The sequence below is a fragment of the Athene noctua genome, chromosome 30, assembly GCF_965140245.1.
Source record: "Athene noctua chromosome 30, bAthNoc1.hap1.1, whole genome shotgun sequence".
NCBI classification, from domain to species: Eukaryota; Metazoa; Chordata; class Aves; order Strigiformes; family Strigidae; genus Athene; species Athene noctua.
The window spans coordinates 437,290-460,345 of record NC_134066.1 but is presented as its reverse complement, the minus strand read 5'-3'; the positions used below and the strand labels follow the sequence as shown (position 1 = coordinate 460,345).

The window sequence follows — 23,056 nt, the reverse complement described above, 5'->3', positions numbered from 1 at the left end:
TCCTTCTTTATCTCCCCCCGTGTTCCCAAGGGGCTGCGCTGCTGCCCATGAAGCTGATTTGCAGCATTTTCCCCTTTTCCATTCTCCCCAGGGCTTTCCGGCTGCCTTGGACGCACAGAGCCAATTGCTGTTCCCTGCAGCTCTTTCCTAAGGCGCGAGGAAGAGGAGGGACACGGACGAAGGGATGGTCTGGAAGACGAGAGGGGAAAAGGATGCTGAGGGTTGGAGGAGAAAGGATTGCAAAGGAAAGCATCCACCAGAGTGCCAGAGAGGATCAGTTTTTATTGACACCAGCTACGGGTTTTAAATCCCTCCGACCAAAACATGTGGGAAGGTGACGTCCGTCACCCGAGCTGGGGACTGGGCTCGCCTGCTGCCACAGCTCAGTTCTGGGCTATCACCTGGAAGAGAAGAAAGGCAACGGTTGAGCCGAGCCGGGATAGAGCTGGTACATCGGTGCAACGACAGTGCCAGGTCTCAGCCCGCCCAAGCCCCGCCGTCGCCTTACGTTGTTTATCCAGGAGATGTAGGCAGAGACGCGGGTGAAGACGGTGGGTTTGCGAGCGACGTTGCAGCCCAGGCTGGAGACGAAGCTGGTGACGCCGTGGACCTGGTACTGCCCGTTCACTGCGCAGTGGAGGGGACCGCCCGAATCACCCTGCCAGACCGGGGAACCCGCGTGAGACCGGGGCAACGGGGACGCCGCCGGGATGCTGGGGGAAAGGGGGCTGCCGGGGCCGTACCTGGCAGCCGGAGCGAACGCCGTCCCCGCCAGCACAGACCATGGTGGGCTTGACGGTGGAGCCCCAGTAAGAGGGGCTGGAGCAGATCTGGTAGTCCACCACGGGCAGGTACGCCTGCAGCAAGACGCTGGAGAGCTGCCCGTTGGCTGTAGGCAACCGAGTGCCGGTTAATGCCGTGCGGGCAAAGACCCGTGAGACCCTCAGCCAGAAACACCCCACCACCACCCAGGGCCCCCCCAGACCAACCCCATGTCGGGCGTCTCCATGCCCAGAGCGACGCCCTGTGTGATGCCTCCTGGGACATCAAAGGGCTTAAAAATATCATTCAGCTTCCCACGTTTCCCACATTTTTGGGTTGATTTAGGGCGGGGGTGACCCGCCGGCACTCACTGCGGGTGAGCCCCCAGCCTGTGATGTAGCAGGGGTAGTCGTTGGGCAGGATGGATCCCTCCTGGGGCAGGACTGCCAGCTGCACGTAACTGTTCAAGGTGGCGTAGCTGCCCAGGCGGAGCAGGGCGATGTCGTAGCTGGCAAGAGGAGGGAGAAGATGTTGCAAGGACCCCCCCATTCCCGACGATGCTCCCCCCAGATCCCCCTCCCCACGTGCGTTACCCCGCAGCAGCGTTGTTGCTGTTCCAGTAGGGATTGATGATGATCTTGCTCACGCTGAAGACCTGCTCGCTGCCGTCGTTCCTGTTGAGGTTGTGCTCGCCAGCCACAACACGGAAGTTCATGTTACTGAAAGGACAGGTGAAAAAACAGAGGATCAGGCCCTGAATTGTGATTATTCCGAGAGTGAGTTGATACAGAAAGATTCAGCGCGTGAAGACGCTCCCAGAGATGGTCCAGGTAACCCCTTAACGGAGGACCGCCAAGGACCTTAAACAACCGTTGCTCTCTGGGTTGGGGCAGCCACAATTCCTCTTTGGAAAGGTTTTTGGTGGAAAATGGCTTTTCCAGAAGAGGAAGGTGGGGTCCCTGCTCCCACTCACCGATCCACGCAATGGGCTGCGGTCATCACCCAGTTCCTCTGGATGAGGGACCCTCCGCAGGTGTGGTGCCAGCTGCCACCGGAGTAATACTGGAGGGAGATCTGGGGAGGGGCAGATATGAGACATGGGGCGGGGGGAGCTCCCCGCAGGGTCCCAGGGGGCTGAGACCCCCACGGGATTTGCCGTCTGACCGTGGGAAGGACCCACCTGGGAAGGCCAAGCGTGTGAGCGCGCCTCGGTCCCGCCGACCACCCGCTGCACCCCATCGAGATCCTGCTCGGAGCAGCGTCCTGCGGGAGAGAGGGTGCGGGGGGGTCAATCACAACCGGCGGGTCGTCACCAGCTGACGAGGCCGGTGGCTTCCCGCGGAGACGCACCGCAGAGGGCGAGGGCCGCGAGGAGCACGAGCTGCAGCATCATCCTGGAGCACGGCAGCGCTTCGACTGTGGTGAGGGCTGCGCCGCCGCCGGCTTTAAAGGGGATGGAGAAGGAGTGACGGGAAGAAAACCAGGTGACACGGCCCTATCGAGCAGCCTTGGTCCCTCTTCCAAAACACACACGGCCCCAAAGGTCAGGGCCAAAAAAACCCTGGGCGCACCCCAAAATTCCCTCGGCTCTGGACAGGCAGCCCAAGTCCCCAGGGAGACGATGTCCTGCTGCTGAGTCTTCCTCCTCTGCGCATCTCAGGCAACGCTGTCATGAGTTTCTCCTGGTCCCGAGCCCTGTGGATGCCCCAGCTGTGCCTCTCACATCATGTTTAGTTATGGGATGCCTCCAAGAGTTTTGTCTGATGCATGAGCAGTGCCCACATCGCTCCTGGGACAGGGAAATCGAGGCAAACACAGGGCAAGACCTTCACCCCTTCCAGAACATCTCCACCCAGAACAGCCAGCACTGGGGCAGGGACACAACCTCCACAGGGCATTAGCTGGAGGTTAAATGAGACACCGACATGGTTTGTAATAAAAGCCTGATTTCTGGCCAAAACAGTTTTATATTTTTCCCCCTCTAAAAAGAAATCGAGGCCGTTCTTTGGGGTGAACTTGCAGCATCAAGTTTTTCATTCCGCTGATGGAGCAGTTGCTGGAAAACAGCATTGGTGAGAGCGATGATTATTGGTTCACCCAGTCAAAAAATAATATGGAAAGAAAAAAAAAAAAGCACCTGCTGCATTTCTGCTCTTATCTCTAAGGAAAACATGAGATTTCATAGGGAAAATGGTCTCCAAATAGTCACTTATTTGTTTTATCAGCACAGAAGGTAACACAGTGAGGGACGGCAGCGCAGCCTCCACCCCAGCACAAGGACAACCCAACCCAAATTTGAACCACCCCAAATATGACATTATGGCTGTGAGGTGTCATATTTAGGGTGCAAATGGGAGTTTCCAGGGCGAGAAGAGGGAGGGAAATTAAATCAGAGGAGGGGTGGGAGCTCAGAGGAAGCCAGAGACGGAATGTCTGTAAAATAAATCATCTCTTTATTTGAGGTTGTGTATCCAAAGACAGGTTCTCCCACTCCCACGCCACTTCCAGGAGGGGTCTGCCCCCCACTGTAAATGAAATGGCAATGGAAGCAGCAGCTACAGTAGTTGGGCTTGAAGAAAACCAGGGGAGGGAGGAGATCTCGTGCCCGGGCGCTGGCAAGAGCCTCTCTGGGAGGATGCTGTGGTGCGTTCGAGGTGGGCCATCCACGGAAAAACCCTCCTCCAGATCAGCACGAGGATGAGCAGAATCACACCCAGGAATCATCATCATACAATAATGATAAAAAAAATATAAATCTAACCTCCCCTTCCCAAATGAAGCCTGGCATCTAAGGCAGACAGTCCGACTTCTCCCAGCCTGGCAGCAGCGACGCACGATGTCTGCAGTGCCGCGGCAGGTGAGGGATGAATCCTGGCACCCCGCTGGCAGTACTGGGGGGGTTCCCTCACCCACACGGGGCCACAACAAACCACGATCTGCCCCCCCATGGGATGAACTGCACGGCCAGTCCCCATCCTCCTCCTCCTCCTCCTCCTCGCTGGCAGGTGTTTCCCACCCAGCTTTCACGTGGCACGGCTGCGTTTCCAAATGCCTGATGTGGATTTTAGAGTCTGTGGCTGGAGCTGTGAGGGAGGAGGACGAGCAGCAGCCAGGGACCGAGGAGCGTCCTCGGGCATCTCCACAACCTTGGGCATGTCCACGACTGCCACGTCTCGGGCTCCGTGGGGCATCGCCGGCTGAGCTCGGCTCCCTGGGCTTCCCCACTCCAAAGGCACAGGACTGAGTTCAAGGCAACTGTGAAATGCAGCATATTTAAGGCTTTTGCTTCTTAAATTAAAGGAAAAAACAGGAAGTTTTTTTGGATTCTGGTTTCCTGAGCGTGGTTAGGGACGGCCGGGGGCTCAGGCCGCTCTGCTGCTGGCCTAGGTGAAGGACCAGAGCTGGTGGGGGTCCGCCGGGTCGCAGGGAACCATCGCCGGGTGCTTCCCTCGGGCTGTCAGGCACGTACCGGACGCCGGGTTTTTAATCAGCCGGTCCTGCCGAAAAATAAAGGTGGCGTCAGCTCAGCGATGCTGGTGGGATGAAGAAAGGATGCGACTGAGGGGAAGCGGCAGAGAAGCGTCGTCATGGCGGGGGATGATGCCAGCAGCCCCCTGGGTGACTCCGGGGCGGAGCTGAGCTCCTCACCTGCACCAGGTCCCACTCCTCGCTGGCTGGCACCCGGCCGGGCTTCCCTCGGTACTGGCAGTCACCCAGCTCGGCCGAGCCCGAGCCCGCCCGCAGGCAGAGCTCCTTCCCGATGTTGTGCCGCAGCTCCCGCTGGCTCGTGTACTCAAAATACTGAGGAGGGCAAGACCAGAGAGGGGATGTTGCAGGGCTGCGCCCTGAGAGAGTGACCCTCAGGGGAAAACCAGGGGGGTTGCAGGAGGGGGAAATGCGGGGGGTCGATGGGTGCCCACCTGGTTGCCCCCCATCCCATGGCAGGGGTACATGATGAGAGGTTTCCCACCATGGTTGTTCTCACCGACGTCCAAGCAGCTCTTGGTGCCCTCGTTTTTTATCTGGAGGAGAGAGAGGAGGGGGAGAAAGGGGGCCAGAGGCGTGAGCTGGGCTCCGAGATCCTGGGGTAGGGACCCACCCTGGGTTTGGGCTTCGCAGGGCACTTAATTATCGCTGTACAAACACGGTCCCAGCACCAGGCGCCGTGTCCGGGTCCCTTGACCTTTCCAGGACGTGAGGAACGCCCGCGCCAACGCCTCCGTCCCACCGAGTCAAAGGTGAGAGCCGCCCGGGATGAGGTTTCAGGAAACAAAGGTGAATTAAAACCCGGATGGGAGGCAGCGCCTGGCCCTCGCCCTGGACGTCACCGCGTCTGCCGGCTGCTTTCACATCGCCCCGGCTGAGGAAGGTCCGACTCAGACCCCAGCACCCGGCTCGGAGGGATTTTTTTTGGCAGCTCCATCCTCAGGGATGGAGCCGTCACTCCACATCCTGCCCGGCCCCAGCTCGGTTTTTCAAGCCCGCCCTGTGCCTGCCAACACCTGCACGGTGCTGCTGGAAGTTTTCAGATCTTTCACCCAATTTAACTCAATGCCACCTCCCCACCGGTCCCCCACCCCGTAACTCGCCCCAAACCAGCTCTGCCGGATTCCAGCTCTTTCACTGTCAGCCAGAGCCCAAACCAGCCCTGCCAGGGCCCAGCCAGCGGGTGACGGACACAGGGACAGACACGGCGGCTGCACCAAAACCCTCCAGCACGCCGGTTTAAATACAAAACCCCCAAACCCAACCGTTCGGGGACTTCCCTGCCATGGCTATTTCTAGCCAAGGACTGAGCCCAGTGGGATGCTCTGGGCACCCCTGTACTTACTGCTCCATAAAAAGTTGGAGTCAGGTCAGGGACAAACATCTCCGGGTAGATGGTCTGGAGGTACCAGGTGAAGTTCTTGCAGTGGAGCTGCTCCCTCAGCTTGTGCCGGTCTGTAATGTCACCATACGTCTTCTATCGACAAAGTCACGTGAGAAAATTAAACTAACCTCTGAAGCCAGCAAGGAAAAAACAAGAAATCCCTCCTGAAGCCAGGGCTCAGAGCTGAGGGGTCCGCCTGGCTTTGTCACCGTCCGTCACCCCGTGCCCAGGACTGAGACCAGTGGTGGGGTCTTGCAAGACGTCCCTGGGACCTGGCAGGTACCCTCAGGCTCTGGCCGCTCACCGAGAGGGCGGGGACATTTTAACAGCACCATGTTTTGGTGTTGTATAGAAAAAATCTGTTTTTTTTTAAAAAAATCAGTGTTCTTCTACTAGAAAACATGATGGCCAGATAGGAAAAAAAAATAGCTTTTTGGCTACATTTTTCCACCTGCATTTGCTTTCCCACCTCCAGACTGAGCCCACCTCCTCCCTCTGCTCAGGCCTGAGCTCCCAGCAGGATTAGCCCCCCTGGAAGAACTAGAAGCCCAGCGGTGTGGCCAGTACCTCTCTGGCCATCTGCGCTGCTTGCTGGTTCCTCCTGTAGAAGATCTCCTTGTAGTCGTCCATCCAGACCTCGGCCAGGCGAACCAGGTTCCTGGAGATGACCTGGGTGCCCTTGGGGAAGGTGTGGGGGCTCTTGGAGCGGAAGACGTGACCCACGACGGAGCAAGGGATGATCTCGACTTGACCCCCACATTGCCAGACCTACGGGGAAGCAACGGCTGAGACGTGGGGGGCCCAACCCCCCCCATACCCCAACAAGGAGCATCCCCGAAGATGCCCTTTGAAGACGGCACCGACCCATCCTTACCCTGAAGGACATCTCCACGTTCTCGCCCCCCCAGATCTCCATCTGATCATCGTAGGAGCCAATGTGCTCAAAGTAGGACCTGGAGATGGCGAAGAGGCCACCGGCAAAGGTTGGGGACCTACGGGGGAGGGAGAAGGGGGGTCAAATAGGGTTAAAATAAAAATAGGAAGGAAGAAGTCTGAGTTCTGGGGACATCGTGGCCCTCACGGTGGGTGTGAGCACTTTGCAGCCGTGTCCCCACATCTTCCTGCCCCAACCAGCTGTGCCCCAGATGTGGTGGCTTTGGTGGAGGGGCCGGACCCGGCTGCCAGGAGGGGACAGAGGCAGCAGTGGCAGCGTGACACCGAGGGGCCCCGCCGCCAGCTCTCAACCTAGAGCGAGAGGGGGATATTGTTACCAAAAACCTATCGCCGAAAAGAAGGGGGGAGATTAGAGCTCTGTGACCAGCGCCCCATTCACTCCTCCGGCTTCTCTAATCTTTTCCATCTGATCTTTAGAAGAGGCTGGAACAGAAACTTGCTTTTATTCGGGAAAAATAGAAAAAAAAAAAAGGATTCACTGAGCTGCTGCGTTCCTGCCAAGCGGAGATGAGACGCTGCCGGGAGCCAAAGCACCGGCCTGTGGTAAAAGGGACCTTTATTGGGACAGGGACGTCTCCCGGGTGACCCGTGCACAAAGGCAGCCCTGCCGCCGGCCGGGGGATGGACACGACGGGGCCAGCCAGGGTGTCCGGTATCTCCCGGAGGGAGCACCCGGCTTATCGTGGGGCACGGATGGAGAGGTGCAGTGGGAAGAACAGTTCAGGGGTTTTCTGCATTCAAAATAAGGGGATAAAAATAGGGGTTTCGGTGCGGTCTGATCTGCAGGTGACGTATCCTTGCTGCGGTGCCAGCGCAGGTGCCCACCCTGTGCCCAGGTGGCTGAGTATCCAAGAGTGAGAAGATACAAGACAGTGATTAAACCCTTAACAAGAGACTTGGCAGGAGTGGAGAGGTGGCTGGAGGCAACTGAAAGGTGGTTTTGCAAAAGGTCCTTTATGGTTCCACAATTAGCCAGACCCCAGGGCAGGTTTCTCCTCTGCCAGCCCCACGGGCCTGACTGTGCCTGGGCGTCCTCCCCTGGGCACAAAGCACCTGACACCCCTCAAGCTCAGCATCCCACAGGGGAAGGGACAGCATCACCTGCCTGGAGGCACCAAAACCAACAGGGAAAGCACCAATTTGTTGGAAAAAGGAGCAGAAACAGTTGGAGGAAGGGGCGCAGGGTACCAGCTCTTTGCCAGCCCTGGCTGTCCCCCCCTAAGCTCCCCGCAGCAGCCACACACACTCAACTGGGTCCGGACACAGCGTTCCCAGGGCTCATCCTACCTTTGCCACCATCACCCCAACTCCGAAGGGGATAAAAATCCCCCCTTGCGATGGCTTACTTGATGGGGAAGGTCTCATCCTTCCTTCGCTGCCTCTCCCGGGGCGGAACAACCTCCCAGCCGAAGGTCAGGCTCCAGTCGAAGTTGCCCCGGCTGTGCTGTTTGCCGTTCTGGACGGGCTTGGAGAACTCAAAGGTGTTGAGATCGATGGTGGCGATGTCGGGGCTGACCACGGCCGTGGGCTCTTCGGCGATGCGGGACAAGAGGGGCTCCAGCCAGCCGTGGAAACACTCGCCTGGGGCACGGGGAAGGGTTGACCATTGAGTGGAGACAACTTCCCTTCCCGCCAGGCCCCTGAGGCCCCCCCGGAGGTGTCGGGTACTCACAGTGAGCGTCCAGGAAGGTCAGGACCTCCCCGCTGGCCACGCTGGCCCCCAGCAGCCGCGCCGTGATCAGCCCTTTGCGCTCCTCCTGCCGCACGACTCGCACGATCTGGAGCTGCTCCACGTAGCGATCCAGCTTCTCCTTCAGGTAGTCTGGGGGGGGGGAAAGAGCAACCGGCTGGGTGGGAGGCAGGTAGATGCAGGTTCCTGCCCCTCACAGGAGCAGCAGCTCAGACCCTGCCCCGGGGTTCAGATCTGGGGACACACAGAGCCTCCTTGCCCCCAAATCCAAGAGTGATTTTTGGCTAAAGCAAGTGAGTTTTGCGAAGGAGCTGGGCACCTGCCCTGCCTAATCCCCCACTGGAGAGGGACTAGGGGAACCACGGGGTGAGAAGGGCTCATGCCCTGCAGCTGAAGTGCCACCAGGACCGAGCGGACAACTGTCGCTGAAGGAAGGGACAGCGGGCAGGGTGTCGCTGAAGGAAATAGGGATTTCTCTCCTTCCTTGGCAGATGCAGCCAAGCCAAAAGCTGCAAAACGGCCAAGTGAGAGCTGACACGTCCGGAGACCTGCCCCGGGCAGGGACCCAGAGCCTGACCCGCGTCCCCGCGCAGCGGGAGCTCCCGGGCGATGGAGCCCTGCACCGCCCTGAGGTTTCTGCTCCTCGGGAGCCCGTGCAGACACTGTGGGCAGAAAGGGAGCATTTATCTCTGGGGCGAGGGTAAAGTCCGCTCCTCCCCAGCACCCTGACACTGAACCACATCATTAATTTGCTCTAGGCGTAGCTAATGAGGATTGCAGCTTGGCGGACAAGCCGGCGGGCGGACGAGGTGTTCGCAGGGTGCGGGAGGAGCGCCTGGCTTTCCTCTCAGGGCTGGGTTAACAGCGGTGCCAGGAAGGGAAAAACCCCGACGGAGCTCCCGGGCAGATGCAAAACAACGTGGAAGAGCTGTTGGATGCATTCCGGGCTGCTCGGAGACTCAGCATGAGCTGCTTCTCCTCTCAGTGTCCCCGAGCTGCTGCTCTGGGGGGTGCAAAGACGTTTGGCATCCCCCCGCGTCCCGGCGCGGCCCCCACCCACCGTCCGTGCTGGCGTCGTCCACCAGGATGATCTCCTTGAGCAGGAGGGCGGGCGAGGCGTGCAGGACGCTGTACACCGTCCGCAGCAGCGTCGACCACGCTTCGTTATGGAAGACGATGACGACGCTGGTGGTGGGCAGGGGGGGGCACCGCTTGAATTTCTGGTCGATGCACCTCCGAGAGAGAAAAGCAGTGGTCTAAGCAAGACGGGGGTCGGGGGGGGAGCGTGACAGCGATGAACCAGCCCTTGTCCCCCCAAACCCCGTGGCAGGAGGGCGGCTCCCACCCCTGGCAGCTCTCAGCTCGACGCTGCTTTGATCTCGACTGATTTCTACCTCTCCCCCCGCCCCCCCGCCGCTGGTTGAGTGAATCACATTCCTGCCGCCTGCCCGGCCCCGGTGTCCCCCTCATTGTCACCGCTACACCTGCTAAGCACGGATAATCGCCTGCCAGCGCGGAGGGGGCTGGTTACCACACCAGGGCTGGGTTTCTACCTCCTATTCAAGCCTTTTTTCCACCCCAAAATCCACCCCCCAAGCCTTCCCCAGCCCACCCTCCCCAAGCAGACAGGGCTGGGGGGGTCATGCTTTAATCTGGCAGCCCACAGCTGGAGGGCAGGCGAGGAAATCTCTTGAGTTTACGCCGCTTCCTTCGCCTGCCCCCCCCTACCCCAGCGGGGGCTGAAGCTGTTCCACTCGGCTAAGAAAAGAAAAAGTCCGATTACTGGAGTCGGCTGAAATGAAAGAGGGAGAGGAGGGAAAGCGGGGGGAGAGGCTGGAGCCACCCAGCCGCGAGCAGGTATGCGGAGACACAAAGAGCTGCCGCTGGCTTTTGCCCATTAAAAACCAACCCCAAGGGGACAAAAATGAGGGGGGAAAATAAAAGAAAGTACTTTTTCAGCCCTCCCTCTGTTCGATCCCCTGCCAACGCTCGGTGACATCCTGTCCCCGATTTGCTTTTATTTCCCCTTAAATTTCCCCGTCGAGGGAGCGAGAGGACCCACGGGGCTCCTTGGGTGACAGCTCTTACTCCGGCGGGCGGCTGTCGGGCCCCAGTGCACGCTGCAGGGAGATGCGGTCGCTGGCGAAGGCGTTGAAGCAATGCTTCTCATAACCTCGCTCCTTCTCCTTCGTCTCCTCCGGTGTCCATCGATCCTTCTTGAAGGCTTTGCCGTCGGCTCCTGGGCTGGCGGGGTCTTGGGGGGGTCTCTCCATCAGGGGCCGGAGCTCGGCTGCTGTGTAGACGCCGGGCAGGCAGGAGCGAGCACCGGGGGGTGGTTCCTCCTGCCGGACCGGAGCCCTGATCTGCAGCTTCGGCATCGAGTCTCGGATGTTGTTGACCGCCCCCAGCATCAGGTCAAGGACTTGGTCCTTCCCCTGAACGATGTTCTTCAACCAGGGCTCCTCACTCCGGTCCTTGTTCCCCACGTCCTTCTGCAGGATGAAGAGGAAGATGACAAAAACGGTGCCTGCCAAAGCCACCTTCAAGGGGCTGTAGCGTCTCCGGAAAAGCCTCATTTTTTTTTTTTTCTGTGTGGTTTCTGGAGGGTCCTCCCTGCGGTGATGGGTGTTTCAGGGATGTGGGGTCTCAGGGTGCTCCATGATGATCTGCTCTGCTCCACTAACCTGCGGAGAAGAAGAAACACCCACAGGTTAATTCACAGACTGGACACACCCGAAGTGCATCCCCTTGATATTAACATATTAATAAAATATTCATTATATATTAATATAAAGTTCACTTCCTGCAAGGGGGAAGTGAGACCTGGAAAATTCACTCCCCCTGTGGCCCTTTCAGCCCATAAATCCATGTTAAAAATAAAACACCGGGAAAAAAGCAAGGTTCGAAAAATGCCACAAGATGTGCTGGATCCGGCCACCACGAGCGCGGGTCGTCCCAGGCAGCTTCTCCTGCGACCGAGTCAGTTGCTGCTGTTGCAACACCCCCCCAGACCTCCCCGTGCGCGCCGGGAGCAGCGTAACGCAGCTCAAAGCAAGCTGCAAAATTTGCCGAAACATCTTTGACCGCGTGGAAAAAGCCTTTCCCCGGGTTTTTTTCCTGCCTGCAGCGTCGCTGGAAAGGAAAACACATGCAAGACCCTGCAGCGCTTCGGTTTCGGCTGAACTGGAGCAGCAGATTCAGTGTCCGGTGCCCAGCCCAGCGCGGCAGCCACCGAGAGCTCAGCACCGGCGGCAAAGCCTCCGCCAGGACCCGGTGAGAACACCGTGACCGGCCGAGCTTTCCCACGGCGAGGAAACCTCCCGCGGCTGCTCTTTGTGAGCCGCTGCCGCCGGAGCATGGACAAGCTCCGTGGGAGCCATTCACCGGCATCTCCTCCTCCTTCGCTTCGGGGTGTCTCCCCCTCCTTTATTTCTTTTTTCCTTTTCTTTTTATTGCCTTGGAAATGGTGCAGCCCCGGAGTGGAGAAAGGCACCTGCCAGCAACTTCAAGGGCGAGGAAGCTTCAGCTTGTAAAGGAGGAGGGACGAGGCGGTCCCCGGGGTCGCCGCTTTCAGCGCTGCGGGGATCAAAGCCGGTGGCCGGAGCACGCTTCACTGCCAAGGGCACCCAGCCCCGAGCCTCAGCAGGACCGGGGCAGTGGGGGGCGTGGGGGAAGCAGAATTATGAAATAAACAATAAATCCACATCAAATTCTGCTTGTATCCGAGCAAAGATGCTCTCACTGCACTCGTGTTCCTGAGTCCCGATGCTTTCATTGCATGGTGCAAGCCTCTGCTGTGCAAGGAGGCAAGCGGTGAAGAGCAATCCATTTTGGGGAGGAAAAGCCCGTTTCCACTATCTCCGCATCTCTCTGAGAGTCTCCTTCCTTCCACGTTGCTGCGACCACGTTAACGAAGCAGGCTCATTAGCCGTGCGATGCTAATGAACCCCGCGGTGGCACTCGGGCAGGCAGGGAGAGGGTTTGTGCACAACAGCGGCGCTGCAGCTCCTGAGGGGGGGTCCTACCCCAAACCCCCTCCCCACCCCAAACCCCCTCCCCAATCGCTGCCCCAAAACCGAAATAAAACCCATCAAAATCCCCCCACAGGTGCTGGGGTGGCTTTGGAAGCGAGTTGTGGCACGAGCTCCCGGCGCGCTTGTGCTCCCTGCTACCGGCCCTGCAAACCCACGGGGGCTACACGGCTCCGTCCCGCCCAGCCACCCCGAAAACCCCGTGCTGGGGTGGGGCTCGTCCTGCTCCCGGGAAAACCGATCCCAAAATTATCGCCCATCGGGTTTGAGAGAGAGGGAAAAGGGGTTTGGTGGAAATTTGGTGGCAGCCGGAGTATCCTCCATGGTGTGGGAGGGAGAAGTCGTGGGGAGAGGTGGAAATGGAGAGATGCTCCCCCGGCAGAGGGGATAAAAAACAGGGAAAAAAAAAAAAAAAGGGGGAAAAGAAATGAAATAAAAGCAAATCAACACCGACACGACGCCACGAGCAAACAGGGCGGCTGCGGGCGACGTGGCCACGCGCTCCACGTGGCAGCGAGCCGGCAGCCACGACTGCGACGTCGGAAGCGGCCGGATGGCAAAGGGCCACCCGCGGGCAGCGTGGGGCGACCCTGCAGCACCCCCAGACCCCGGGGGAAAGCGGCTCCGCTCCCGGGGGGGCTGAGAAACGATGGCGGGTACCGGCGGGATTCGGCTCCTCGCGCCGCAGCACGGCGCCGGCTGATGCCGGGGGGGTGTGAGGGAACGTGGGGGCTGCTCGGCACGAAGGGGGGGTCCCACGGGCCTCCCGCCGCCCTCTCCCCGGTCGGGACGAGCCCTCGGGGTCCCAGACCCGCTCCCGGTGTGGGGGTCCGGGACCCCGGGGATGGGCGGGGTGGCAGCTCTGCCCCCCGAGGGCTGCCCCGTGGGGGGAGAGGGGGCCCGATCCTGCTCACGGCGGCGCACGGGGCTACAGAGCCCCCGGGACCCGCTGGGCTCCGGGGGGGCCCCGTCCCGGGCCCCCCTTGCCCGAGGGGCTCCCTGCCGGGCCCCCAGACCCTTCCCCCGCGGGGGAGCCCCACACCGGGACCCCCGGCCCCTTTGTGACCCGGAGGACCCCATCACCCGCCCCCCCGCCCCTTGCCCGGTGTGGGGGGGAGCTCCCTCCGCACCGGCGCCCCCCGCCCCTCTTCCCCGGGGATGGGCTCCGCGCAGGGACCCCCCTTCCCCCGGCAGGGGCGGGGGCTGCGCACGGGACCCCCGCCCCCCGCTTTCCCCCGGGAGGGGGCTCCCCCCCCGACCCCCCCTCACCGGCTCGGCGGCGGCGGCGGGCGCGGGGCAGCGGGCGGGTCCCGGCGGGGGGCGGGGCCTGCGCGGGGGGCGGGGCCAGCGCCGCCACCTGCCACCGCCCCGGGGTACAGGTGCACGGGGCGGCGCCGCCGCGGTCCTAGTGCCGCCCGCCTCGGGGGAGGACGCGGCGGTCCTAGCGCCGCCCGCCGGGTCTATAGGGGCTCTATGGGCCGAGCACGGCGGCTGCCGGCAGGGCCTGGGGCCCATAGGGGCTATAGGGGCCTGGCACCGCAGGGGCAGAGGGTGGCTGGGGCTTACAGGGGCCACAAGGGCCTGGCGCCGGGGGTGCTGGGAGCCGCAGGGGCCTATAGAAGCCATAGGGGCATGACCCCAGGTGTGCTGGGGACCAGTAAAGGCCTGGCACTGGGGGTGCTGCCAGGAGCTGTAGGTCCGGTACTGCCCGACCGCCGGGTGGCAGGGAGAGAGGCACCGACACGGTGCGACAGCCCCTCCAAGAGCGCTTCTTCCTCCGTTCATGCCATGTTTGTTGTCATTATTATTTATTAATTACTCTGCGGGCAGCATGGAGCCTCCTGAGCTTCCCAGCTCGGGGGCAGCGGTTCCCTGTGGTTGGGGGTTTATTTACTGAAAGTTTTACCGGGATGCAGTAATCGCTGGTAATATTTCTTGTGATCACACCGGTCGCTATAAAGACCATCAACACGGGAACTCACTAATTATTCCCACCCGTCCGTGTCGTCCCTTATGAGTCCGTCTCTACGCGGCGCCCTGCTGACGGCACCACCCGGCTGCTCTCCACCCACCCCCCCGGCCCGTGCTTGGGGACAGGGCCATGAGCCCCCAAACGGGAAGCAGCCCCCCCAACGACGAGCCCCCCACCCCGAGCCCCCGGTTTCCCACATCCTCAAGACCCGTGTTTAACACTAGATGGTGATATCACCATAAAGCTTCAGCCCGAGGTTCAGCAGCTGCTAGACACTGGCATGAAAACTCCCCGGCAAAGCCGGGTGAGACATCGGGGCTGCGAAAGAGCCACGCGAAGCCCCTTCCAGGGATGATGTGACAGGTACGAGCCCATCGGCGAGGGAATCCTGCTCTTGCACGGGAGGGCACAAGCAGCCCCCAGACACGTGCACCCCCGGGGAGGCTGAGGTTGAGAAGTTCGGGAGGGCGGAGAAGCAGGAGGGTGATGGGGAAACCCCAGCGGCTTCTCCGGGATCCCAGAGGGACGAGCCCTGAGTGGGTTTTAATCACCCAGCTGAGGCGTTTGCTTTGGCTCCTGCGCTGTGCAGAGGATTTGGGGGATTTGAGCTGAAGCAGAGTGAGTATTAATTTGGATTATTGGGATATTAGCTTGACTGTTAGCTGCCTTACAGGGGATAAGGCGGGCAGGGCACTGCAGATGCACAAATACCCAGCAGCCTCCACATTATAACAGGTTGATAGAGAAAGACAGGGGGAAACTGAGTCACAGAAAAGGGACCTTCCTCGCCCGGCGCGGCGCAGAGAAGAGCCAACACTCACCCGCCATGAGGCCACCCTTGGCCTTCATAATCGTCTCCTGTGCTTTTCAGGGCTAAATTTAAACCCTGGGTTTGCGCAGCAACTGCCTGTAATTCACTGCCGCTTTGTTTCCTGCCTCGCCACCGTGCAGACGTTTCGCTCTTAGCACAAAAACTGAAGGGGAAATTCCCTACCCCAAAGTTTGCTGCTGCTGAGCTTTTTTTTCAGCTGTGACTCGCTGAGCCTGATGTTGCACCGCGTTCGCCCGGCCAGGGGAAGGAGGGCCCCCCTCCAGAGTAAGTGCGTTTCTGCGGAAAATGGAGCTTTTTTAGCTTCACAGGGTCCACGCTGGGCTGTGTTGCGGGGGGGTGGGGTGGGGACGGGCTTTTCACTGCGTTAAACCAGCCCTGTTCACTGTCACCAAGGGAGAACACGGCTGAAGGCAGGTCCTGCCCCTCCGAGTCGCTCGGTGAACCCCCAGCATCTGATTTCCCCAGGATTTTTGTGTTCTCGGATTGCTTCCTTTAATTGCAATTTGTGAAATGCTTTTCAGGTTACGCAGGAGATTAAAATCTCCCAGTGCACCGTCCTTCTAGTGTCACAAAAGTAATTTGCGGGAAATGAAGAAGTAGTTAGCTACTGAAAAAAACAGCAGGGATCGTACAAAATCAATACGGCCTTGCTTGGGGATGACAGCTCCAAATCACACACTTCTTAATAATTAATTGGCATAGTTATATATAACTCTCAGGCAAAATTCATCCTCTTAATCTTTAATTCGGTATGTTGGCTACGGAGCTAGCTGCTTTGGTGGGTGCAAAATGTTTGGTTTGTAAGAGTCGGTGGGACCCAAACAGCTGAAAATACAACACAGTTACCATCACGGCTTGTTTGAGGTGGGAGAAGCGCAGAAATCCCTGCCCTGGAAGCGAACCTTACCATTTTGTCCGCAGTTTTCCTTGTGCCAAGTGCGTTTCCTTCGGGTCAGTCGGGATTTCTGCCCTTCGCTCCTACCGGGGAATCCACATCGCCCCGAGCACCAGAGGAGGCTCCATCAAACTGATCAGCCGAGCCCCTAATTACAGACCCGGAGCTTAAATTTGCAGCGCTGAGCGGCAGCGAATCTGGAAAATATGACAGGAAGCAAACCCCATTTGCATATTTATGCTAATCGAGATCGCACAAATCTTTCAGATTGAAACGTACGTTGCAGATGGTTTGCAGATTTGTACTGAGCTTTGGTTTTATTTATTATCTTTCAGACTGGTAATAATTGGTGCAATATGGTAAAACTGGAAAGTCTAATCCACAATACAGCTGTTAAAGCAAGGAGAAATGTGTTGAACACAACGCAGAGAGATTTTTCTTTGTAGTAACAATATTTAGTTAACGCATACCGTGTGGGCATCAGCTAGATTTTAATTTGCAGAGTATTTTTGAGAGCAGAAGGGGCAGCTCAGGGCTGAACACCTCAGGAAAGGAGAATTGTGCCCTCATGCTTGGATGTCCTTCCCTGTATGGTTTAGTAGTCAGGAGCAGTCAGGAGTTTGTTTGCTTTCATGCCACCGCACAAAAAATTACATCCCTGGGTACTAAGTGAATGGGAAAGGGAACCTTTTCCCAGTAGATTTTTCAATAAATGGGACTTTCTGGTTGTTTGGAGTTGAGCTCGTGGCAGCTGTGGGCTGAGAGTGGAAAAGCCCAGCTTGTCTGTTCAGTTATCCCCCAACTCGGAAAGAATCACTTCTCTTTTCAGTTTTTTTTTTTTTTTTTTTTTTTTTTTTTCTGTGTAAACTATAAGAGAACTGGGAGTGCTTCTTTCTGTGGAGCTCCGTGTGCATGAGCACGTGGGATCTCCAGGGATCCTGCAGCACGGCCGAGCCTGGTTGTCCCCATCCCACCAGCTCAGGGTAACCTCGGTGGCTCTTTGCTGCCTTTGGATAACACACGGCTGGGCATTTCCTCTTGCTTTTCTCCTGATCAGGCACCACGGAGATGGAAGAAATATTCCTCCAGCTCTGTGAGGAAGTGGCCAGGCTGCAGGATCTGTGCACCAAGCAGGGGAAGCTGCTCCAGAAGCTGACTGCCAGGAAGGGACCCGTCCTGGGTAAGCAGCGGGGCCGGCGAGGGAGCTGCTGAAACTGCAGAGCCGGGCTGACAAGTGTAACTTGAACCTTTGTCCTGACGCTGGCAAGAAGTTTGCTGCGGGAAGTGGGGGTAACGTGCGGCTGGTTTAAAGCAGAAACGTGCTCCACAACCCGTGCTGGCTGTCACGGCTTTTTGGCTTCTCCATCAAACACGAGTAACTGTGTCTGTGTCTGCTTGGAGCCACCCCAGGCTGCTGCTGCCTGTTCACACATCTTGCCCCTGGGGAGAGGGGGAAGGAGCGTGGGGCAGGTGGTACTCGTTGCCTGGAGTGGGTGTGGGATGCAGGGGTGGTGATGGAGCCTCCACAGCCCCGAAACCACCCGGGGAAACGTTCTGGCTCACCCCAGCAGCCTTCCTGGTTTTCCAAGAAATCTCCCTCCTGCTCCCCTGACTGTGGTCCTTGTCTGTACCCCCCAAACAGTCACATCCCTCCCGCAGGGTTTTGCAGGTTCCCCACCTTAAAGGGTGGATGTTGTGGTCGGGAGGGATTGGCTCTGGCAAACAGCTGCCCCGTGCTGTGAAACCAGCAGCTTGTGTGCTCCCCACCTCTGGGCTCGCCTCCTTTCCCCACAGCCCTGCCGTCTGTGTGTCCTTCTGGGGCTGGCACGCAAATAAATGGCTCCAGACGAGACCTAAGCCAAAGCCATTAGTGGGATCAGCCTGGCTTTCGGGGACGCAGCGACGTCTTAACGTCTTCTACGGGAGCTAACGCTCCTCCAACTCTGTCCTCAGACACTTTCTTTGCTGGTCCAGCCTTGTATTTAATTGAGTGTGGGGACAGACGAGTTGTGCCAGCAAGGAGGTAGCACCTAGTTGTCTCACAGGTGAAAAAGGAAAAAGGGGTGATGGGAAAGAAAACCACTAAAAACATCCCGGGAGTGACGGCTCTGTTTGCTTGCTTTCACAGATATCCCCATGTCGCTGCCGATCCAGTGCACGGAGGATACGGTCACAGAGGAGAGAGAAAGGCCCCCGGACAGCCACCAGAAGCGCTCGGGGGGGCCGGCACCTGCCGAGGCAGGGAGCTCTGCTGGAGCCCTGGCACAGCCGCTCGCGGCCAGCGCCATGCCCGGCTTCGACGGCGAGTACCCGCCCAGTGCCGGCGCCTGCGGCAGCGGGGCCGGAGGAGCGACTCCTGCCGTAGCTTTTGGCAGCAGCAAGGCAGAGAGGAGCGGGAAGGTGGATGCAGATACGTGGCTGAAAACTTGTAGGATGTTTCCTACTGTGAAAACCCCCAGGGAAGAAGTGAGGGCTTGCTGCAGCCCGCAGGAATTGACGGCACCAAACTCAGTTGTCGGGGACTCCTTCCTGACCCTTCTGGACCTCTATGAAGCCCCAGAAACCCTTCGGAGGGAAGATGCTCCTGGGAAAAGTGCTCTGCCTGCTGAGGCTAAAGTCCCGGTAGAGATCCGGGGACCCGTGAAGGTAAATTGTGAAGCTGATGGGGATTTTTGGTGGTGACTTTTGCTTGCTCTTCCCAGCGTAATGGCATCTGTCCACCTTCGGCATCCTCTCCATCAGCCCTGCTGTAACACATGGGAAGCTGTGGCAGGGTGAAGGTTTAGGGTTATGTCCTGAAAGTCTCTAGGCACCGGATTCTCCCGTTCTCAGGGGAATTAGGTACCTCAGAGCCCCCGGGGATCTGATGCACTTTGGGAGAAGTCCCTCCCATGATCCCTTCCGAGGCACCGAGGAACTCCTGAAGTACTCGATTGAGTCTTGGGGGGCCAAAACTGTATCGACCTCCTTTGGGTCTGCAAATTAAATGAGCTCTTGAATATTTCCTTTATTCTCTCTAATTTATATGCCCTCAGAAGGATGAATTTCTAAAGACATCCTAAACCCTGGCCCCTCAGTCATCCTGGCAGGCCTTCACAACGTGTTACAAGTGGGACACCAACCCTGGGCTTAGCAGCGAGGGCTGCTGTAATGCCAAGCCCATTTCCCTTCATTCCTTCTTCCAAATGAGGCTCTTAAAAATTATTTCATGACTGCCGTGGCTACATATTCATGGGGAAAGATATCGATTTTGAGCCTGGGCTATATTTAGAAGCTAGTTTCTTTTTAGGAAGAAGGCGAAAAAAGAAAGAAGTGAAAGAGGTGTCTGTCTGGTAAAGCCTTAATGTGCCTTATCAGCACTTAAATGATAATGGCACAAAAAGGAAATTACAAATGTGCTCCAGTTTGCTTCTTGCAAAAGCACTTTTCTCATGTTCTGTCTTGGATAGTGATTGTAGCTGCTGGGGGATAAGAGATGGGTGGTGGGGAATGCTCAGGTGCCGTACAGAGACAGGATCCCCTGCTGGATTTTGGCGAGGATGAAGCGAGGGGGGACTCAGACTCCCTCAGACTCCAGCTCGGGGGAGCAGCCCTTAGCCCAGCCTTTCTGCGGGCACAAAACCACAGTGTCTGCGTTTGGAAGCTGCTCTTTGGCATGGCAGGACCCTGGGCTGGAGGCTGGACACAGCTGGGGGCTTGGAAGGAGTTTGCTCTGCTGTTCCCACTGACCGTTTTCCCCTTCGCTCCCCGCAGACGTCCTGGACGCCGGGCTGGGTGCTGGAGGACGGCACTCTGGGGCAAGGCACCGTCCTCGCCTCTGAGGATGCTCAGACTTGTGACATCTGCCAGGAGATTTTCCCTGCGGGTGCAGCGGGCCAAGTGGACTATTTAAAGCACGTCTTAGCCCACATGAAGTAGGACTTGTCTTTGAGAGCAGAAATTCGCATATTTGTACCTCGGTCAGAGCGATGGGCTCTGGACCCCCACAAGATCCTGCCGCTGGCTTTGAGTGGAGCCTGCTCAGGCCACGTTCCCCTTCTGTGTAACCCAGTGGCCTCCCAAATGCGGTCCCTGGTGCGCTGCTGGATGCACTGGTTGAGGGCTCTGGGTGTGTTTTGGCTTGTTGAGCTTTGTGGATATTGAAGCTGCTTCTGTCCTGGGGTCCAGATGTGTGTGGGGCTGGGCAGGGGAGCTGTAACTCAGTGGGAAATGGAATTTTTTCAGAATTCACTTTTAATTGGATGGAAATGAATTTTCCATAAATAGTTAAGGTTGCTTGAGAAGTCACATCAGCTTTTTCCAAGAACGTGGAACTCTGGGTGGGAGAATCACAACGTTTTCATGGTCACTGAACCTGAATTGGCCTTTTGAGAGAGGCTCAGCGGCGTGATGGCACCGACCGGATCGCACCTTCCACGTGTGTTACCGGGAAGGGCATAACCGAGAGCTCTTCTCACTCCTCAATAAAACCTCATCAGCTCCAGCTCAGAGGCTTACGGGAGTTTAATTGATCCCTCTCCAGGTGGGAAGAGGCTTATCAGCACCAGTGGGAATGGGCTGGGCTCTCCTGGCTGGGGTCCCGCTGCGTTCAGAGAGCAGCAGAGCCCAGAGGGGCTCCCCCAGCGCAGGGGTCGACTGACACGTGTGTTACTGCCCTGCCCTTCGGTCTGGTCTCTTGGGGAAACGTTCTTCTGAACAAACGGCTCGGGGAGGCGGTGGCTGCCTGTGACAGGGCCATACAGAGGCTGCAGCGTCTGGTGCTTTGCCAGAGCCTGGGTGAACCTTGCTGGGCTGTGGTTTACTCTCAAGCAAGGTTTTGGTCTTGCCCTGAATAGCAGGAGCAAGTAACATAAGGGTGTCACCCATGCGACCAGATTTAAGATGATATCTGTTCATTAACAGCACCTGTAGTTAGTTGTGTAGCACTCTCTGTCAGTGGCTATCCGGGTGTTTTGCAAAAGAATTCCCCTGCAGAGGTGGGGAAACTGAGGCACAAAGCACAGATTAGCCCCAAATCCCCAAATCGGCCCTTTTTTTTTTTTTTTTTTTTTTTTATAAGGGGGGAAACCTCATCTCAGGCCTTTGTGTTTTGCAAGTTGCTTCTGAAATGGATTTGGCATCCCGCGTTCGAAGCAACCTGCACTGAAATCGATGGCCAGATTCTCCTCTGCCTCCACGGATCAGGACTAATTGCAATCTCCAGCTCCATCATCTCGTCTTCAGCAGATAATAGCCATGAGTCAAGTCTTTTCCCAGAAATAGAGCCGCGTTTATGAATGTGCTGTGACCACGGCAGAGCTGATGACAAACATCTGTGTGTCCCGAGGATCCTGCCCTTTCAGCCAGGACGTGCACAGGGCAGGGCACCGGCCTGACAGCACCATGGGCCCTGGCTAACCCAGGGTTTGTGGGGGGCAAAGCCATTTCTCTGAGAGCTTTTTTCCAAGAGAAATCCTACGACTTCGTTCTTCAGAACCACAGCTTTGAGCCTGGTTCCTCCATTCACACAGATACTGGAGCTGCTTTCTGCCCTGGGGCAGAAGCGAGACCTTTATTTCACTGAAGGTCAAAGTAGGTTTTCTCATGTCATGGTGCAACTTTCCCATTGGCATCTTCAGCTCCAAGTTTTCTCCTGTGGCTCCTCAAATTAATTAGGCGGTGGGATGATTTTATAGTGTTTTGTACTCCTTTACAGGGCCTGGAAGAAAATCTGTTTTCCCAGCATGCTGAGTTACTGGAAGCGCCAGATCAGAAAGCAAACTGGAACAAGAAGAGCCATAAATTTATTTGGTATAAAACTGTAACAGCCATTCAGAATTTGCCGGAAGGAAGAAAACCAGCCCAGTGGTTCTTGCTTTGAAAGCATGTCCGGTAAATTTAATTTAATAATCACAAGCACAGATGTCTTTTTTCAAGAGTCAAAGCAACCGTGGTGCAGGGTTGGTCTCCATGAGCGGCCGTGCCGAGGCAGCTGCGCTGCTGCACCGTGTCGCAGGTGCACTGAGGCACCAGATTGTCCAAAATGACATGAAAATCCACATCAGGTGTGTTTGGGGTCACCCGTGATGAAATTTTCACCTGATGTTCACAGAATCACAGAACTGTCTAGGTTGGAAAAGACCTTGAAGATCATCCAATCCAACCATCAACCCAACTCCCCCAGATCCCTCAGCGCTGGCTCAGCCCGACTCTTCAACCCCCCCAGGGATCCCGGGGACTCCCCCCCTGCCCTGGGCAGCCCATTCCAACGCCCAACAGCCCCTTCTGCAAAGACGTTCCATCCCTGGTGACTCGGAATGATTGAGCAGTTGAAGTTCATCAAACTTAACTTCTCTGCTTGGCCTTTCTCAACGTGCTGCGTTATATTTTTAGATGTTGCGTTGTGCGGTGCAATTAGTCACCCCCTTCCCAGCCAGATGGTCCACAATGACACAGGAGCTTCTTTTTTTAATCCAGCACTTTCCACTGGCATGAATGTGCCTCTGCTTCCTAAATAACCTTAAGTATAGGGTGCTCGTCTTAACTGCAGAGAGTGGGTGGCGTGTTATTGTTTTTGCCCAGGTTCGACTCACCGGTGGGTGTCATTCTGGAAAAGGCAGGAGCTGGGTGAGGGCACCTTCCCGTAAGGACAAATTGGAAAATCAAGACTGGATTAAACCTGCGTTAATTCTTGCTGCTGGGTGTATGCGTCGGGCAAACAGGGGAATATGTGCCTCCTCCCTCAGCTCTTGTTTTCAAACCAAGGCTTGAAAAAGCTGGAGCCGCCAATAATGCTCCTCGAGAAACCCAAGCCAGCAAAAATGCAGCTGAAAACCAGATTTGGGTGGAAAATATGCAGTTGTTGGGTGTTTGAACTGAGGAGCCTGGGATATGGTGAGGGAGAAGGGGCTGCCCAGGTGCTGGGGGGAGCGTGAGTGTCCTGGCAACGTGCACGTACCCACGCACACGCGTGTGCACACGTGCTCTGTGCATCGCCCCGTGTACAAATGCCCCCAGACTCCAATATCAGACTCTGTTGGGGCCACATTTTCAGAGGAGCCAAAAGAAATG

General features: G+C 57.4%; 2 protein-coding genes across 2 annotated transcripts; both read right to left on the bottom strand.

Moving 5' to 3' along the window:
• Window positions 1-383: 383 nt before the first annotated feature.
• Window positions 384-2,152, bottom strand: CELA1 (chymotrypsin like elastase 1). Its single transcript, XM_074929407.1, has 8 exons — window positions 2,113-2,152; window positions 1,943-2,025; window positions 1,736-1,836; window positions 1,356-1,481; window positions 1,134-1,270; window positions 744-889; window positions 509-658; window positions 384-401 (listed from the first exon to the last, which is right to left on the bottom strand). Exons 1-8 carry the CDS (start codon window positions 2,150-2,152, stop codon window positions 384-386), a joined length of 801 nt encoding a protein of 266 aa, XP_074785508.1.
• Window positions 2,153-3,214: 1,062 nt separating this feature from the next.
• Window positions 3,215-15,213, bottom strand: GALNT6 (polypeptide N-acetylgalactosaminyltransferase 6). The gene is made up of 11 exons (XM_074929475.1): window positions 15,101-15,213; window positions 10,365-10,960; window positions 9,337-9,509; window positions 8,259-8,408; window positions 7,933-8,167; window positions 6,507-6,624; window positions 6,200-6,400; window positions 5,594-5,725; window positions 4,683-4,784; window positions 4,411-4,563; window positions 3,215-4,259 (listed from the first exon to the last, which is right to left on the bottom strand). The coding sequence occupies exons 2-11, from the start codon at window positions 10,850-10,852 to the stop codon at window positions 4,146-4,148; spliced, it is 1,866 nt and encodes a 621-aa protein (XP_074785576.1). The 5' UTR covers window positions 10,853-10,960; window positions 15,101-15,213; the 3' UTR covers window positions 3,215-4,145.
• Window positions 15,214-23,056: the final 7,843 nt, after the last annotated feature.

Bases quoted from the DNA above. Each gene is read 5' to 3' on its own strand.
- CELA1 (XM_074929407.1), bottom strand. From the start codon at position 2,152: ATGCTGCAGCTCGTGCTCCTCGCGGCCCTCGCCCTCTGCG. The intron at 2,026-2,112 runs GTGCGTCTCCGC...TCTCTCCCGCAG, and splicing joins CGCGGCCCTCGCCCTCTGCG to GACGCTGCTCCGAGCAGGAT. The intron at 1,482-1,735 runs GTGAGTGGGAGC...CTGTCCTTTCAG, and splicing joins GCAGCCCATTGCGTGGATCG to TAACATGAACTTCCGTGTTG.
- GALNT6 (XM_074929475.1), bottom strand. From the start codon at position 10,852: ATGAGGCTTTTCCGGAGACGCTACAGCCCCTTGAAGGTGGCTTTGGCA. The intron at 9,510-10,364 runs GTAAGAGCTGTC...TCTCTCTCGGAG, and splicing joins CCCGACAGCCGCCCGCCGGA to GTGCATCGACCAGAAATTCA. The intron at 4,260-4,410 runs GTGAGGAGCTCA...ATTTTTCGGCAG, and splicing joins AGGAGTGGGACCTGGTGCAG to GACCGGCTGATTAAAAACCC.